Raw genomic sequence first — 19998 nt, 5'->3', positions numbered from 1 at the left:
AGTCGTTTCCGGAACTCTTGGAGTGTGGGGAACGCAGCCTTGAGTTCCAGGAAGTTGATGTGAAGGTGCCTGCCGTGATGGTTCCACACTCCTGCAACCAGCAACTCTTCCAGGTGTGAGCCCCAACCCTTGGTCAATGTGTCTGAGAACAGCAACATCTCCAGAGGGGGAGCACGCAGGGGCACTCCTATTAAGAGGTTCCTGTCATCTAGCCACCAGGCCAGGTTCTCCCTTACTTCCTCCGTGAGAGGAACCAGGAAGGACTGAGGATCCCATGCCTGTGACCAGCACCCCTTTAGTCTCCACTGGAGAGACCGCAGGTGAATATGCCAGTGAGGGACTAACTTCTCTAGTGACGACAGGTGACCGATCATGACTTGCCACTGCTGAGCTGACTGTTCCTGTCGTGACAGGAACCATCTAGCTGTCTCCCTGAAACTGCAGATCCGTGAGTCTGCGGGGAAGACTCGTGCTGCTACCATATCAATCAGCATGCCCAGGTACTTTATCCTCTGCTTGGGTTCGAGATCTGACTTCTTAACATTTACCATGATCCCCAGACTGCGGCATAAGTCGAGGAGTCAATCTCTGTCCTGTAGCGACTGCGAGCGGAAGCTCCCCAGGACCAGCCAATCGTCGAGATACCTCATTAGATGTATCCCGACCGAATGGGCCCACGCCAACACCAGAGTGAACACTCGCATAAACACCTGTGGGGCAGTTGAGAGACCGAAACAAAGTGCCCTGAATTGGTACTCCATCCCGTCAAGGATAAAGCGGAGGTACTAAAGCGGAGGTACTTCCTGGAGGACTGGAGGATGGGTATTTGAAAATACGCATCCTTCAGGTCCACCGAAAGCAGGAAATCATTCTCCCTAATGGAATCGAGCACTGAGCATGCTGTTTCCATTGTGAACTGAGTCTGGCGAACGAATCGGTTCAAGGGAGAGAGATCTATCACCGGGTGCCAGCCCCCTGATGACTTCTCCACAAGGAAAAATCGGCTGTAGAAGCCCGGTGACTGATCCTGTACGATCTCCACAGCTCGCTTGCTCAGCTGACTTCCACTTCTTGCCAAAGCGCTATGTCCCTGGCAGAACCGGGGACATAAGTCTGAAGGTGGACCGGGTCGGAAGTGAGGGGTGGCCTTGACTCGAAGGGCAGTAGATATCCCTCCTGAAGGACATCCACTACCCAGGTCTTGGCTCTGTAGCTCTGCTAAGTTGCCCAATGGCTCGCCAGGCACCCCCCAACTTCCGGCAGCAGGTGAGGGGGAACGCCGTCCCAAGCGTTTCCCTCTCTTCCCCTTCCGCTTAGCCGCTCTCCGAGAGAAGGAAGCTTGGGAGGAGGAGGGCTGATGCTCACTCCTTGAAGCGAAAGAGGAAGGCTGGGTCTTTCCTCGCACTGCCCTCGATGGTGCTAGTGTCTTCAGAGCGGAGGAAGCGCTAGCCAAGCTCCAAGCCTTGGCCGCAGTTGATTGAGACTGCCCAGAAGTCTTCGAAACTGCCTGGTGTACTAGGTGGTCACTGTCCTCAGTTCTCTGCTTTTCCACCGCAGCATCCACCATCTCTTTGGGGAAGAGAGAAGAGGAACCCAGCAACAGTCCATTACATAAACCCAGTGTTACCTCTCCACCGGCCACTCTGGTTATCCGAGCCAGGACTGAGTTCCGTCGTCTCAGGACCAAGTTGGCCCACAGGTTGGCCGTCTGGTGGGCAAGGTAGGAGATGGCCCTACCTCCAGACTGGCAGAGTCTCCTGAATGCCGAGTCTTCCTCGGGACCGATAGCTCCCAAGGAGGCTGCGACTCTGGATACTGTGAGGGACCACAGATCTAGCAAGGAGACGGCCTGGAAAGCTGCCATGGCAGTCAATTCCAGGCCGATGCCTTTAACTGTGAGAACCAGAGGTTCTAGGACAGCAGGTGATGAAGAGGCACTGCCGGAGTTAGCCTAGCTATCTCCCGATCAACCTGCTTGGTCGGCAACAGGTCTACCGAAGGCACGTAGAAACGCCGCTGGCGAGGCAGAGGAGGGGGAAGCATCTTGTCCGGCCTGCTGGACCTGAGTGAATCTTCCCTCTGGTGATGAGAGCATTCACCTCGTCCAGCACACCGTTGGCCAACCAGGAGACACAATTATCACAGGGTACGGCCCGAGAGCATTCATGCCCTCGGCACCTAGTACATAATGGATGAGGGTCCACAGCATTGCTGGACCGAAATGCCCCACACTTGCAGCCTCCCACTCCAGGGCACACTCTCTAGTTGGGTGGGGGGCGAGGGGGCTTCTCCATTTCGTGGGACTGCATGGTGTCCAGCAATGCAATTTCAGTAAATGAACAAAAATAATGAAGTGAGTACTTACAATCTTACACACACAAGTATTCTTAAAGAAATAGGTAGAAGTATGCAGCTTTAGGTTGATTTCCAACAATATCTCACGATAGAGGCGGGCAGAGAGGCGAGCACACGTCTCCACCCGACAGCGGTTGAAAGCAAAGTGATATGTTTACCTCCAGATGGGCGGGACTCCGACCATCGGGCAAGCAGTTACTGCCAAACTACCTTGTTTGTAAATCTTACGACCGGTCCAGCTGGAGCTGAATAGTAATTCCTTATGTAAAGGACCGAGGGTTTGTATTACATGTCGGAACAATTAAGGATCCCAGTTCTCCCACAAAATCCATAGACCTTAAAAGTATTGATTTGTTAAAAACTCCTGAAAAACAGATAGCATTGCACAGCATGTTTCCAAGGCACAAAGAAAAATCATTTTCCTAACTATACAAACCTGAGGCCCTTTACATAAGGAATTACTTTCGGCGTAGCTGGAATTATGGCTGTTAAATTCTTGAAGAAGGTGGTTAGGCAGTAACTACCGTGTGGCAGGCGGGTAGGCTAGCCTGCCCAGATGTAAACACTCAACTTTGCCTTTTGGCCCAGGTTCAGATTGAGGGTTGGCATGAGGTGGGCATGTATGTAAAGGACCTCAGGTTTGTATAGTTGGGAAAAATATAATTTACTTTCAAAAATTGTGATTTGTTCCTACACGATATACAAACAATCGGTCTTTACATAAGGAAGACTCACTGATTGGTGGGAGGAATCTGAGAGCGCCTCACGAACTGACTGGAGTTCTACACACCTAGCCTAGGCTGCTACTCCTGGTTGTAAGAGTGAGGAGGAGTGCCCTGCCTCTGACAACTTGATCAGAGTATAGGAGCTGCATGATCAAGAGTCAGACTTCTGGGCCTTTTCGAAATGAGTGAGGAATCGTAACTCATCCAAAAATGAGCTGTGAAGAATATTTAGTCGGAGACATTAATGCAAAGTTCTGGGAAGGGTTTGCATTATTGCCAATCTCCTTCCTCCCCTTGCTGGAGGAAGGAGTGGGATTGCTTCTATGATTCTGATAAGAAACATAAAAAGGATGCTTTATGTATAAGCTTACCGCATCAATCGTCCGACCAGCCAGTGTAAGTTCGAGTCCTATCCTCAACCCAAAGGAAGAAGAGTGGAAGGACGAGGTAGGGAAGGTGGAGAGGCCAGTCACTCTCGCATCCTTCTTACCTCTAGAACAGCACACCATAGGTGAGATGCAACTCGTCCTCTTGAAGGAGTTGGGTAAGCAAAAACAACCTGCAAGCATCCACCACTGGTCCAAGGAAATGAGGTTCCAAGGACCTGTGGGCAGGCCTGAAGGGAAAGATAAATATGGTCACAATGACCTTATCTATCTTCCTGTCCGACATATTCTTTGGAGTGATGACAAGTACCCATCCACTGGACTATCCAACTGCAGAGAAGTCTCTCATGGTCTCGTAGTATTCCGCAGCGGATAAAGACACGCCAATATGACAAAGTAATGACACTCACATGACACTCGCCTTTTGAAGGGTTATGCTGAGAAACCATACAAATCGTCTATCTTGTTTGCCACCGATGTTGGGAGACGAGATGATGATTCTCTCAAGGCATGCGCACATCAGACGATAGTCAATTGCCTTCTAAGAGGCCGAGGTCCCTGATGGCAAGACAGAAGTTCTCATAGTAGTTGAATTTCAACTAAGGAGAAACAATACTATATCCCAGTGAAAGACTAAGGTGAATGTGGACCTCCATGGAGGGTATCGATCCTTATGGGTACAGGAACACACCAATAGGACAAAGTAATGACTGATCTGGATCAAACAATACAAAGTCCACAGCGTAACTCATGACGGTCTCGGACTCTTCAACAGCTGTCGACTGACTCCACTCAGTGTGATGCGAGCAGTCATGCATCTGAGACGTAGTCACATGACACTTGCCTTTTGAAGGGTTATGCTGAGAAACCATACAAATCGTCTATCTTGTTTGCCACCGATGTTGGGAGATGAGATGATGATTCTCTCAAGGCATGCGCACATCAGACGATAGTCAATTGCCTTCTAAGAGACCGAGGTCCCTGATGGCAAGACAGAAGTTCTCATAGTAGTTGAATTTCAACTAAGGAGAAACAATACTATATCCCAGTGAAAGACTAAGGTGAATGCAACCCTTTGTCTTCACAGCTGAATCAAGAGAAGTTAACTCTCAAGATTCTGAATGTAGAAAAGTCCAGTCGATGACATCAACCAGTGGAGACGGCTTTAAGCCGTTGTTTTACAGAGGACTGAGAATGCTAAACCGCTATTTCATTGCTGTTCGGTGAGAAGTCGGAGTTTGCAATGAAAGTGGAGCGCCTTTCTGTAATGAAAACCCAGAAAACACAGGGATTGTACTGCCTGAAGAACCGCTTCTCATGGGCTGGATCAGGGAGGACATTTCTATTAATTGGAAGTTGAGCTGGCAGGGCAGGGAACAGGTGAAGTCTTCCGTTATTCATCTACAATTCAGGGTGAACAAAGAATAATTGCACACCTACGAGTTACGAGATGTATTTAGAAGACAAACTCAGATGCCTGAAGAAATCATTCTGCGTCATTGCAGTGGCAAGTGCGATGAAGTGGAAGACTAGGCTACAGACTTCTGTTACCGTGAGGTAAACAGAGAGATGATAATGAGTCTAGTGAGATACCTGTCTGAAAATTCTTGCAATGGCAAAAGGTGATGCAGTAGAGATGGGCTTGCACATATGCAAGAATTCCAGCCAACCAGAGACCTAAGTTTGTGATTTCCGGGTAGAGATTTGATTCGGTAGTCAATCATCGCAGAGGAGGAGAGACAAAACCCGACCGAACTATCTTGGAGAGCCAGCAGGACTGGCTGCGGCAGGCAGGGCTGGCAGGCAGCCCAGACACCACTAGCTCTCGCTCATTTGTCATCCTGAGTTGCCAGGTAATCCATTCCATGAAGGAATGCGTTTGGCTAGAACCATCGAGTGCAAGAAAATACGCTCGAGCATTTGCATTTTAACCGAAACGGATTTCGGTGAATGCAAATGCTGTGGTGTTGTTGTTGTAAACAATACCACTAGTATCTCAAAATCAAAACTGGTAACTCTTGGGAGGCTTGCAAGGCAGTCCCGCGTTGTAGTTCAATTAAGAAGATACTATACGACTTGGTCACATACCCGTAGAGTTAACTACAGTATGTGCCTACACCTCGAACAATGCAACTGATAACAGAAGCATGTCGCGAGAGAAATATAAGTAGTATATTTGTAGGTTCCTGTACATAGACCTCCAGCCTAAATTCTCTTCCATTCGAGGAACAAGAATAAGGACTGGAAGCCGACCTCCTTCATTCTCTAATGAAGAGAGCGAAGGTGAAGTTTTCCTGAAGGAAGACTTCTACCGTGATAACAGAATACCGAAGACAACTAGTTCAAGCCGAACTGGATGTTCCTAAAACAGTAGCACTGGAGAGGCATTCAAACTCTCGGTGCTATCCATCCTGAATGGATTGATGTATGTTCGGTAAAATCCCTAGGGTTGAACCAAAAACATAGTCTCTCGGGTTCGAGTTCCGAGGAGTAAACTCCACCAAAGTCCTATTTCCTTGTTTCATTCTGGTATGACAAAGAAGTCAAGGGAAAAAAGAGAGGAGGATTGGCTGTTATTGCCCGGGGGTGACCGCCTACTGAGGCGACGGACCGTCAGGTCCATCCAGGCTGAGCCCCTCCCAAGATATTCTTCCTTCAGCAGCAGTACTTCCTTCGAACGCTAGAAATTCAAGGAATTCAAGCATTCGGCGAGATTCCCGATTATCGTAGAAACAATTATCAGGAATTCTTGTCTCGCCCACTCTGGACCGTGGTCTCGCCGAAGTGTTTGCATATTGAAGACAAAAACACTCGGAGAGTGCTAGAAACTCTGAAGAATTTTAAGCAATCGGTGAACCCCGCCCCCTGAATTTCGTCAGACGATCATCAGGTGGTGGTCCTCCAGATTCCCGTAGAAATCGAGGAGGAATGGGCAAGATCCTTCCTCAATGACGGGGATTTATGTCCAGTAGGACCCGAAGGCCCCTCCAGGAATGCAGTCCCCGACGCGGAATCCTACGGAGAACGGTCTGCAGGATCTCTCCCATTCCCGTCGCAGCCATAGGAAGAGAGGGAATGGGGGAGGAAGATTGGACGCTCTCACTCGCCTTGCCAGCAGAACTAGCAGTTGGAGAAGCGAGTTACGGGCAGCCATCAACCTGCTGTGATGGCCGCTCCGAGTCTAGGAAAACGTTACCGTCTGGAGAAAACGTTTCTCCAAGGAGGGTTACGAAACTTGTACTGTAGGTGAAACGTCTGCCGCCACCGTGACTGTCGTCTGGGTAGGGCTGAGCATGCACCTGACAGGAGAGCACCGATACCATCCTCTGACGCTTCCCAGTCCTCGTTGAGGCCGAAACCTCTCAAAAGGACCGAAGGGGGAGCCCACACCGGTCTCTGCGTGTGCAGTCAAGCGGGAACGTGAACAGCGGTGATGGTCACTCCATGAGTCTATGAAAGTGTCATTGTCCTCACCAGCCCCCACGATCTCCTCTAACCACTTGAGTGGAAGATCTGTTTGGTCCCAAGACCGAACCAGGCTCATGGCCGGTCCGTAAGAAGTGCATTCATCACAGTCACTCTTGTTCGCCTTGTTCCTCCTGGTGTAGCCCGAGGATGTTGAAGGGACAGGTGAGGGAGACCTGATGCTCCTACCCTGCCTACTAGCAGAACCAGTAGGCTGGAAGGACTGCAGGTGATTGCCAACTCACGGTGGTGATCAAGCTGCAGGTCTGGACCAGCGGTCTCCTTGCGGAGAAGCGCTGGACTGAGGATGGAGTGTCAGTCTCGTGTGTCAGGGGAGCTGCTATGAGCGCTCCTACCCTGCCCACCAGCAGAACTGATAGGCTGGGAGGACTGCAGGCAATCATCAACCCACGGTAGTGATCAAGCTGCAGGTCTGGACCAGCAGAGAAGCACTGGACCGAGGACGGTAGCATCGGTCTCGTGCATCAGGGGAGCTGCTGCCAGTAGTGCGAGCCATTCGGTCCCGGTGGGAGCAACGGTCGGGTGACTGGTAGTGTCCACTAAAACACGGTGAGAGCGAGCACCATCCTCTTGACGTGCCACAGTACCAGGTCCAGCCTCGGTTGAACCTGGTGACCAGGTCCAGGAGAGGCTGGACCCAGTGACCAGGGGGGACCTCTTCCCAACCTCGCTACGTGAACAGTCTGGTGGGAATGGCACGTCAACCCTGAGTACCAGACGATCACTGCGAGAGCGATTGCCGGTCTGGTGAGAGTCACCTGAGCGACTCTTACCATCCTTCCGCTCCGTGCCTGGGCGCTGACACTGTGAGTGTACTCAGCAGTCTGGATCTTGGCTGCACGGTCACCCGTAGGTGACCGTACACTCAGTGACACTTGCAAGCGAATGGCCGAGATGATTCCCAGTCTGGAGGTGGAACCTCTGGAGCCGGGAGCATAGGTACCAGCGGTAGCCGGTACCCCTACGGTCCCCATCTTCTTCTTCCCTGGGGAAGGAGAGATGGGAGGACCAGTGGAAGACCCACCTGTCTCACCGGAGCGAGACAGACCCTTAGAAGTCACTGTCAGAGACTTCTTAGGGGGGGAGGGTGGCGAGCCACCTTCTTCCTCCTCGGCTGGGGGGCCTTGAAAGTCGAAGGGGAAGAGGCGGCAGAAGACGACAATGAAGAAGACAACGACACCTTCCTCTTCTTCCTGGACTTCCACTTCGCCAGCTACCTCAGCACAACCGACAGGTCCTCCATCCAGGACGGAGTTGGGGCAGTTGCGGTAGCTACACAGTCCAAATGCACCTGTCCGGAGGAACCTGCGGGAGCAGCAGTGGAGAGAACGCTTCATCGAGGAGGGTTACAAAACTCTCGCCTGGCAGGCGAAGCATCTGCCACCACCGAGACTGGTTGGCCCCGCGGGAACGTCACGTCAACCCTGGGTACTGGACGATCGCCGCGAGAGAGATCTCTGGTCTGGCAAGAGTCACCTGAGCAACTCTTATCATCCTTCCACTCCATGCCTGGGTCCTGACACGGTGAGCGTACTCAGCAGTCTGGACCTTGGCTGCACGGTCACCCGTAGGTGACTGTACACTCGGCGACGCTTGCAAGCGAGCGGCCGTGACGGTTCCCGGTCCGGAGGTGGACCCTCTGGAGCTGGGAGAGAGGTACCAGCAGTGGCTGGTACCTCCATGGTCCCCGTCTTCTTCCCTGAAGAAGCAGAGACTGGCCCTGTACCCAGAGGAATGGGAGGACCAGCGGAAGACCCACCTGTCTCACCGGAGCGAGACAGACCCTTAGAAGTCCCGTGACAAGACTTCTTGGGGGGGAAGACCACCTTCTCTTCTACAGCAAAGCCTTAGAAGTCGAAGGGGTGGACACATGAAAATATGATGATCTCGAAGAGGAGGATGACGACACTTGACGAGCTCTCTTCCTCTTCGATTCCTCCAAATTCTGCCAGACTTCTACCATCAGGAATAGATAAACATCACAGGACAGCATGAAAGCTTCGTCCAGTGACGTAACTCCAGGGTAGTAGTGGTAAATGAACATGATTATCAACAGGGGATCAGTACACACACTTGAGGATCGGTATCACAAAATACTATGAGTCACAGGTACAAATCCAAGGTTAGGATAACCAATACGAAGAGCTATCCAACCAATACTGCTGTAAACACAATCACCACTGTTAGTCTGTAAAATAAGGAGAAAAGGTTAAAGTAATAAGGATACTCCTCTCGCACCCGAGGGCACCGCCCTCCGAAGTGAGAGGAGATCCCCCAAACATCACCACCACACGCCCCTTCTTCTACCTTCGTCCGATAGTAAGTGAAAGGATGAAGGAGAAGAGAAATTACCATAAAAACAAAACAAGGACAAACCTTTGAAGTTCCCCTCGGTAATTCCGAAGCATAAGCGTAATTTTTGGATGAATACATGTCTCGTCACAGGATCAATATCACTCACGTTAAATACATGTCTCATCCTCACGTTAAATGCATATCTCAGCCTCACGTTAAAGGGCGAAAGAATGTAAATAATATGTTGGAATACCTTTGCCGCCGACTCTTAACACAAGTAGAGAGGCGGCTATAAAGGCTATCACAAAAAGTGGGTTTGTGTATTAATTGAATTAAATAATAATATCAAACACCGTATATACATATTTATTTAAAAACAAAAATACACCAGAAAGATCCCACCGGCATACTCTGCAGATATGCCAAACAACTGTTCAGTATATGGGTGCTATAATACAACAAGAAAACCATCTGGATCAGACGTACGATTCTTTCATTTTCCAAGGGCAAAGGAACTTAGACAACGATGGATTCATTGCTGTTGTCGCACTGATAGCATAAACGCTGATAATGCAGCCCTATGCTCTGTGCATTTTGCTGACACTGACTACAAAGATGACATGAAATCCAGACTCCTTGGAATTGATACTCCTAAGCGACAACGAACATTAAAGGATGATGCAATTCCATCTCTCCTTATGCCTCAAGGAGATTAAACTATAATGCAGTACTATGTGTTAGTGTGTGTGTATGTGTGTGTGTGTGTTTATGGCTTTGTTACAGGTTTTATTGGAGGGAGGTGTTGTGTTTAAGGAATTGTTATGTATTTATAGCAATGTACTGCAATTTTTGTGTTTTGTTGGACTGTTTGAACTGTATATTTATGCAAATGTGCCATTACTTTGACTTTTTTTGTGGAACCATTGTTGAAGGACTTTCATTTATGCAGTTTTGATTATTAAGTTTTAATTTTAGTGCATCCTACTGCACCTTTGTCAATGTTCAAACCCCTGGTCAAATAACGATCTAACTATCGGTCTATATCTATTTATAAATCTTTCTACGAAGTGTAAGGATGTTAGTGTGTGTGTTAGGGGCGGGTTGGGGGGGGGGGGAGATTATTTGATGGGTCTGGCCACAAGTAATGGATTAGGCTTGCACAAGAAGAGGTCAGTCATAAGTGATAATCAAGAGACAGGTCAAATTAATATAACATTTTTACATATCCTTAAAGTTTTTATTAGGCAGGTAAAATTAGTATTACAATTTTACATATTCTTAAATCGCGTATGTTCTTGTTGCTCTAGTCCATGATTTAGGGCCCACTAATATTAAGATGTGGAAGCAATTAGGCATTGATCCTATGGAAACGAAGAAAACATCTTTTAAGAACCCAGTAGCTGATCGGGATGTATGTGTGTTTGCAGATGTACCACATTTAATTAAACTAATAAGGAATAATCTTGTTGATTCTGGGTTTTACCTGAACGATGGTAGTTTCATATCTGAAGCCTGTATCAGGGAAATGTTAACAGCGACAAAGACCGAGTATGGTTTAGCATACAAACTTAGTGAAATGCATTTGAATGTATCAGGTCATAAACGACAGCGCGTTAAATTTGCAACCCAACTTTTATCAAATGCATGCTCTAGTTCAATTACATATCTTGGAGAAAGGGGACTGTTGGAGAATAGGTACTGGAAGGAAACTGCTGAGTTCATCAACATGGTGGATCAGTGGTTTGATCTACTGAATTCTTCTCATAAGTTAGGAGACAAACAATCATGTAATGCATTTGGTGTTAACGTATGTGACCAAATAAATGTTCTGCATAGAATGGCTGAAGTAATGTCAACAATGAGAGTCAAAGATTCACAGGCGGGAAAAGATTGCTTTAAAAAAATTGCATCCGAAATTGAATGTGCGGGAGTCGATTTACCAAATGATGTCATAGCCTTCTTTGCCAAAATATCAGTGTTCTTTAAAATTAGAAAGTTAAATAATGATATTAGGATATATAAGAAAAAAGACAAGATTTGCAGAAGTGAAAGTAAAAAACACATGAAAGTGATAAGGTAGTATGTAGAACAAGCAAACATAGCTGTTAACCTTTGTATGTACATACTTTGTATGTAAACTGTGTAAATAAACTTTACAGTACTGTAATGGTTATATATTTATTCCCCTTTCAAAAATATACTAAAGACATGATAAATATGCTGTCAGTTAATCTAGGATATCCAAATCAATCAAGAGAGGGGGAGAGGGAGCAGGCAGGAGAGAGAGGGAGAGAGCACAGGCAGGCGAGATGTGAATCGGCTACTACATTAAAGGTAACCTTATTATATTGTATATGATCTGTATGCAGTACATAACTGCATTATTCTTTCAAGAAATTTTTTATTTCAGTTGAACATTTCTATAAGGAACCATTGAAAAAAAAAGTTAATGTAACTCGCAATTCCACAGTATATATATATATATATATATATATATATATATATATATATATATATACACACACACACACACTCTTCTATGAATTCAGCAAATTACAGAATAGCCAAATACCTTGTTCCAATATTAGAACCCTTAAGCAGAAATTCTTACTCAATAAGAACCTCTGCTAGTTTTAAAGATATGATTATCAAAGAGGATTCTGACTTATTCATGGTTAGCCTGGATGTGGAATCTCTATTCCACAAACGTCCCAGTGGGAGAGACCATCGAGATCCATTTTGATAAGTTGTCTTCTAGTGAGGCTGTTTTATTTCATAATTTTAACAGGACATTATGTAAGCAATTTTTAGAATTGGCCATGTTGGACACAGCCTTTATTTTCAATAACATTGTATATAGACAGGTGGAGGGGATGGCAATGGGTTCCCCTTTAGGCCCGGTGTTCGCCAATATCTTTATGAGTTCTCTGGAAGAACAGGCGCTGGATAGTTGCCCTCTTTCTTTCCACCCCTTGTTTTATAAACGTTACGTCAATGACACGTTTGCTCTTTTCAAGCGTGATTTTAATGCCGATTCCTTTTTAGACTGTTAACACCCAACACCCGAACATCAAGTTCACCCTGGAAAAGGAATCTAATAATAAATGTTACTGTTTCTAGAAATGAACTAGGGTTTTATACAGGGATTTATAGAAAATATACTTTTACAGGTTTGGGTACGAATTTCTATAGCGTGTCATTTTCATTTTAAATTAAACTCCATTTCTACTCTCCTCCACAGGGCCTTTACACACTCGTCAAGTTGGCTGACCTTCCACGAAGAGGTCGTCACCTTGGCTAACTACTTTAGCAATAATTGTTTTCCTCAAAGGATATCCTTCAGAGCTTTAAACAAGTTTTTAGATAAGAAAAAGGAAATGCCCACTGCTATCCATACTGTGCTGAAAACGAAAATGTGTGTAACGTTCCCTTACTTATGTGATGACTATTTTAGGAAAAAGTGTCTAAATTTACTTAAGAGAGAATTGCCTGCCTTAAATCTAAAATTAATCCCCAAAAATCCTTGCACCACCGGGTACTTCTTCAAGCTCAAAGACAAAGTTAGTCCGTTGTTTACATCCAACGCAGTTTATAAGTGTACTTGCCCCAGTTGTAACCAGAGAACTTACGTTGGATGTACCTAACGACTGCTAAGGGTAGGCATAGACGCCCATAGAGGAGCTAGTTTTAGAACCGGAAGCAGACTGTCTAATCCAGAACAATCCAATATAAAGAACCATTCCAAATTATGCAAAATATCCATAGATAACAAAGATTTTCAAATAATAGAACAAACTCAGAAAAACAATGATTTAACAACCTTAGAGTCCATTATGATAAAATGAACTGTCCCGTCATTAAACACCCAAAACATCATCTATTCAACGGTTCATTGTTTAATGGCCCTATTTGTCTTGTCGTTCGCTTATTGTACGTGTGCGCCTTGTTGTTTATTATTATTATTTCTTCTTTCTTTCTCCTTGTTAAAACAGTTTCCTTTTAACTCCAATCTGGGTAGGTCCTTCTTTACGTGTCAATGGTGTTTTTTGTATATATTTTAAATGAGTTATCATTTTAAATAAGAGAATACTGTAGTGATTTTACTTATTTATTTTTATAAAGGTTTTTATGATTAATTATTAAGAGTCAACTTGTTGTATTTCAGCCTTGAAGATGCAACAATGTAGTTGTGAAATGTTGGCATTAGCAATAAACCTTCAATTATATTGAATGCCTTTCCCTGGATGCCTACAAGTATAACTTTGAGAGCTGCAGCTCCAATGTTTGAGTATATATATATGTGTATGTGTATATGTGTATGAATAATTATCACATCACCGTGATTCATTTAGATCATTCGAGCTACAAATGTCCTTTAATATCTAATTCGCTCTACCTTGGAATTGATAAATTTTCATATATGTACCGAAGGGGAAATTTTAGTTGATGATAATTTTGTCCCCTCATGGGATCGAACCACCGTCCAGTGGACGGGAACGAAATCAGGATGGCCTAGTGACATTATCGAGTCGGCCAACAGAGAGGCTATAAGTTTATATCGATTCTGGCCTTACAAATTCACCGTCGAACTCTGTGTTTTCGTAATTAGAATCGATATGAAACCCCCTCTACCATGTTAGCCAATTCGAACGTTTGGCCACCGTAGCCTTGTAATGAATATGTATATGTATACGTACGTATATGTATATATATATGATATATATATATATATATATATATATATATATATATATATATATCATCAGCCTTTGTCTGTGATTAATTTCTTAAATCTAGCAGGATACATTGTTGGCAGCCTCTTCATCAGTTGACTGTATGTATACTCCTCCTGTCCCTTTTGTATTCTTCAGGTTAAACTGATGTCTGAATAGACTTAACCATGCTCTACCGACTCCAAATGGCTTGGTTCACTTTGTAATACACCAGTTTTATTGCTGAATTGCTCACACAAGGAAAATGCCTTCTACCATAGAATATTTCTATTGATAGGGAACGCCCTCTTTGTCATTTCTTCTACTCACATGCTTAGTACTTTTCTCCCCTTAACCAACACTTCACCACTTGCTATGGAACTCACTTTTACACTCATAGGCACAATAGCAAACATTTCATGAACGATTTTCCAATACTTGAAGATTGTGCACATTGACAATTCATTCTTCTAGTATGTTTTGGAGCCATAGCACAGATTTAGTAGAATCTTCTATGTAAAAATTACAAAATGGAGCGCACACACACTGGATGGGAGATATGCCACAGGAGAAGGCTATGTATGGATTAAGTGTGGAATGAGGTGCTGCAATATTGTGAGCTCAGGAAGACAGGGTGCCACATGGGTGGAAGCTAAGCAGAACAGAGGATAATGATTGGGTACAAGCATCACTTGACACTTTGTTTTGATCATGATTTTGCTTGTTGCAATGGTGCTTGTAATATGAATTTTGTTTACATTTTTTTCATGCAGCTACCAGTGCATAAGTGGATCAGAGTATGTATAATGGGGTCCAACTACTATATTGTGATGAGGTTGATGAGGACAGAATTATCTGGTGGTCAAACTGCTCAATAAACAAAGTCACAATTATACATTCAGGAATTTTCAAGTTACAAGCAGAATTGCTAAATAAGCATCTGAGATGGAATTTCAAACTTAAGTTCAGTCACATGCATACATTTGTCATTATATGTAATAACACTGTTAGATTTGATCTCAAGGGGAATGGAATAAGGAAGAATGATTCTGAGATGTAGCTTTCTGATCATAGACCTCAATTTAGTACATACGGCATACAAAATCCATCAGTTACCTTGTCTGCAGGTAGGCCTGCTTTGCAACAGAGTTGACTAACTTCCTGTAGAGCTGTTTCATTGCGTCCTGTGATTGAAAGATAACAACCTTCTTTTGCTAAACTTATTGCAATACATCTCCCAATACCTGAAGTTGCACCTGCAATATGAGTAACAGTATACATCTCTGATATATTTTATGTTCTGGAATATGTTCTTAATTATTACCTTTAATATTATTGGAATATATATTGTGTTAAAACTGTCTGAAAGGCAGGGTCTCTAAAATTTATACAAGTTCCACCAAAGCAATGTAAATTTTAATTATATAATCAAGAGATATAACCATTTGAACTGTAAAGTATTCATCATATGTACTTGAGAGCATCTTACTGTGAATATGATGCTTCGTCTTGAATAAATTAATGGAAATTTCACACATGTAACCGAAGCTAGGTGAAGTAAAAAATTAATACTAGTAGTACGGACTTCTTAAAAGAATAAAATTAAACCAAATCTCTATGCTATTTGACTGTAATAAACCAGAAAATAATGCACATATTTCTCTGATTAGTCAAACCATACAGCTACTTGCTTGTTTACACCATGCAATCTACTGTTTTCCTCAAGGAGGGGTTGTTTGTTTGCATTGTTTAATTTTAACAACTGAATCATGCCATTTTCTTCAAAGCCAAAAGTTCAACTTAGACACTTATGCCAGGGGGAAAAGACAATGACTACACAAAGAAGACACTAGTATATATCGCATGAACTCAGTATGGCACCAGCCAGTCAAAAAGTGGAGCACCTCATATGCCAGCCATCTTTCAGCCTCACACTTTGAGCTTAAAATTATAAATTAACATAATAAAGATAGACTAATCAACTTATCAGTGATGTAATATTATGCATCAGTTTCTGTATAAGCCATGATGGTGTATGATATGCCGCCCCTGCTTCCAAGTTCCCAAACTTGAAACGCAAAGGTCTCAGTTTGTAAGTTTTCTAATTCAAAATGCTTCGGAGCCGTAATTAACTGGTCTTTTTTAATGAAACAGAAACCAAAAGCAAGATTAATACTTTCGAGAAAAGTTATCTTCTGTTCTTTTGGAAAAAAAAAAAAAAATCAAGGGGAGGGGATTTTTCCTTAACATATTTTGGTTTAGAAATATTCATGAAAAAGAAAAAAGTTAATAACTTCGAACACCTACATTAGCAATTTTAGTGATGAAATTTTCAAATCTTAGAAGGAAACAGTAATCACTGTACAGCACTTTCAAATTTAATGGGGTCTTGGGGAAAAGTGACTGCAAGCCATTAGTAGAAGCACATGATGTCTGTGAACACTAATGAAAACATTAAGACAAAATCATCAAATGTTCTGGGAATTACTTAAAAAATACTTTTTTTACCAAATGAGCCCCTTAAGAACACGCTGCCTGTATACAATATACTGTTTTTTTTTATTTATAGGTAATGTCAAACACTACAGTACTGCTCTGATGCAACAGTGTGGGTCTGCTTTAATTTGAGTCTGATTAACACAAAGGTTACTTATATTTTTAAAGTGTTTACTATGCACGTACTTTCCTTCAGTACTGGCTTTTGTAAATGAGGGAGTTTCATGAGCAGGACAATAAAACATAATTCTGAAAAAACGCCACGTTACCAGAAATCGATAAATATGGGCTTGAAGCATTTGTTTACATACTGCTAATTCAAATAAAGTATACGAAGGATAGCCCCAGATACTTAACATAATGACATGTAGCACCATTATTTTTGGGAATTTTGCAATAAAATTTCATCAAAAGACAGCAAAACGTAAAAGCATTGCCACAAACATTTCACTGAGGACCTGAACTGTACCTCAAATACGAGGGGGGACCCAAAAGTAACCGGAATTGTGTCATAGAATTTTATTCAGTTATTGTTACATGTTTACAGTCTTATCACCTTCAAAGTATTCTCCATTTGAAGCAATGCACTTATCCAGACGTGTTTTCCACTGTTGAAAGCAATTCTGGAATTCTTGTGAAGTTATGGCTTTTAATGACTCCGTCGTTTTCTTCTGAACCTCTTCAACGTCTGCAAAACGTTTTCCTTTGAGGGCTTTCTTCATTCGGGGGAACAAAAAGAAGTCACAGGGAGCAAGATTGGGTGAATAGGGAGGGTGGGTAAGTGGGGTTATGCCATTCTTGGTCAGAAACTGTCTCACACTCAAGGCGGTGTGCGCTAGTGCATTGTCGTGAGACAGAAACGCCCCGACCTGTGGCAAAGTGGAGGGTGGTGGCTTCATCACGACAATGCACCAGCGCACACCGCCTTGAGGTGAGACAGTTTCTGACCAAGAATGGCATGACCCTACTTACCCACCCTCCCTATTCACCCGATCTTGCTCCCTGTGACTTCTTTTTGTTCTCCCGAATGAAGAAAGCCCTCAAAGGAAAACGTTTTGCAGACGTTGAAGAGGTTCAGAAGAAAATGACGGAGTCATTAAAAGCCATAACTTCACAAGAATTCCAGAATTGCTTTCAACAGTGGAAAACACGTCTGGATAAGTGCATTGCTTCAAATGGAGAATACTTTGAAGGTGATAAGACTGTAAACATGTAACAATAACTGAATAAAATTCTATGACACAATTCCGGTTACTTTTGGGTCCCCCCTTGTACATCTTGAGCCAGTGGCTACTAGAATAAAACTTACTAACATATCACCATTACTTTCTTTAAAAATTTACATTTTTATAATAAAATGAAATTTTATATATACTTACCAAGTAATTACATTGCTATAATTTTCACTCGTACGGAGGCTTAAATAAAAAATTTCCCGGGTAGTGCTTCAATATAGTTTGTGGAGGTAACAGCCCATCCCACTAACGGTATACTGGAACCACAATATGTATAGAAAGAGCAGGTAGTTCCAGGCACAGGTCCGGTGTATTTTTATGTAACCGACCATAATCTGTGACGTTACGCAAACTGGTTGAAGCGAAAATTTAATTATGTAAACATAGGGATAATTGCCTTTTTTACACTTTGAAATGCAATTTAATAGATTTAAGCGGCTAAAGCGATTTTGGATACTTATATGAAATATAATTCACGTGAATAACGATACTGGAGAAATCGAACAGGCAAAATGTTACACAAACATCACAATTTTTGAAAGTAAATTGTATTTTTCCTAACTATAAAAACCTGAGGTCCTTTACATAAGGAATTACTATTCAGTGCCAGCTGGACCAAGATTTACTAACAAGGTAGTTCAGCAGTAACTGCTTGTCCGATGGTCGGGAGTCCCGCCTGACTGGAGATAAACATATCACTTTGCTTTAGGCCCAGGAACAGTAAGGGGTGGCATGAGGTGGGACTATATGTAAAGGACCTCAGGTTTGTATAGTTAGGAAAAATAAAATTTACTTTCTAAAGCAGTGATTTGTTCCGACATGTTATACAAACCATCGGTCCTTTACATAAGGAAGGCTCACTTACTGGTGGGAGGAATCTGAGTCTTGTGAAAAGACTGGTGTTCGCCCAACCTGGGTTCCCTCCCTGGTCGTAAGAGCAAAGGGGGGGAAGCTAGCCTCTGTCTAACTGATCGGAGTGTGCACTGCAAGATCAGTGGTCAGACCTCTGGACCAGTTTATAAGAGGGAGGCAAGCGTACCTCTTATGAATAGCAAGCAAGAACTGTCATAAGTAAGAAGCCACATGTAAAGTATTGGGTTTGTTTCTTACTGGTGTCCGCCTCCCCCTTGTTAGGGAAGGGACGGATAAACGCTTCTATCCCTAATGAAAGGGATAAAGTGGAGCTCGATTACGTAGCTTACCTGCATCGTCGTTCCTGTTCAGCGCTGTGATGACCACTACCCTCTGCCCGCAGGGAGAGGGAAGAAAATGGGAGGAAGAGGAGCCAGTCACACACTCATTCACTCTCCATTTATAAGATATCACAAGGACGAGATGCTACCTTGTCCTGTAAAGGAGCTGGGTAAGCTACACAACTTGTTGAGCAGCCACCACAAGTCCCAAGGAAAAAGTGTCCAAGGACCTTGCGGAATCAAGGGTTGGACCAATGCCTCTAACTTCGTGGGCTCTTGGACGAAAGGTACTAGCGTCAGCACTCCTGTCTGAGTCATACAATTTCCTGATTACCTCACAAAGCCAGAAAGAAAGTGTTCTTGGACACTTCTTTCTTGGTCACCCTGAAGCTAACGAAGAGGCGTTGACACTCAGGCCTGAGGTATCGAGTTTTCTTCAGATAGCGCCATAGCACCCTCACAGGACAAAGCAGCATCTCTTCCGCATCATTACCGGCAAAGTCCTCTAGGGAGGGGATCGTGAAGGACTCGAACTGTCATGGACCGAAGGGTTCCGAGTCTTCACTACGAAATCTGGGACAAAATAGAGCATAACCGATCCCCATCCCCTTGAGTGTTTAACATCGAAGGAAAGACCGTGGAGTTCTACTCTCTTCGCCAATGCCAGGGCTACCAAAAAGACGATCTTGAGGGTCATATCCCTGTCTGACGACTCCCAGAGAGGCTCATAGGGTCTACGAGTCAAACTCCTTAAGACGAGAGTCACATCCTCATTAGGAGAGATATTTCCATGGAGGAGGAAAATTATCAACTCCTTGCAGCTTAAGGACTAGGGCCAGGGTGGCTCTGTATCCTTTGACTGTGGAGACAGAGAGGAGCTTCTCTCAGCGAAGAAAGATGAGGAAATCTGCTACCAGCTGAAGAGTGGCTCTGAGCGGAGAGAGGCCCCCACTTTCCCTGGTATACTGCTGCAGAGGACTGTCTGAGGTATCCAGCCATCTCTGTTGCTGCTGGGCGAGAAAAGCCTCTCGCTCGCAAGAGATGGTGGATAACCACCAGCCATGAAGACACAGGGAATGAACTGCCTGGTGGTACTGTTCTACATGCGGTTGACA

The 19998-nt window shown here is 44.1% G+C and overlaps 1 protein-coding gene across 5 annotated transcripts in view; it reads right to left on the bottom strand.

The window, feature by feature from the left end:
• Positions 1–19998, bottom strand: part of LOC135220964 (uncharacterized oxidoreductase TM_0325-like) — a 108413-nt gene that overhangs the window by 59327 nt on the left and 29088 nt on the right. For 3 of the 5 annotated variants that reach the window (XM_064258635.1, XM_064258633.1, XM_064258634.1), the window contains exon 1: positions 3452–3604. In XM_064258635.1, coding sequence (XP_064114705.1) covers positions 3452–3589 — 138 coding nt within the window. In that variant the 5' untranslated portion in view covers positions 3590–3604. Of the gene's footprint in view, positions 1–3451; positions 3605–15075; positions 15216–19998 lie in introns of those variants that run through there. The other 2 variants (XM_064258637.1, XM_064258636.1) reach the window with 1 other exon arrangement.

This window comes from Macrobrachium nipponense, chromosome 2 (assembly GCF_015104395.2).
Source record: "Macrobrachium nipponense isolate FS-2020 chromosome 2, ASM1510439v2, whole genome shotgun sequence".
Lineage (NCBI taxonomy): Eukaryota > Metazoa > Arthropoda > Malacostraca > Decapoda > Palaemonidae > Macrobrachium > Macrobrachium nipponense.
This window is presented reverse-complemented; position numbering and strand designations above follow the sequence as displayed.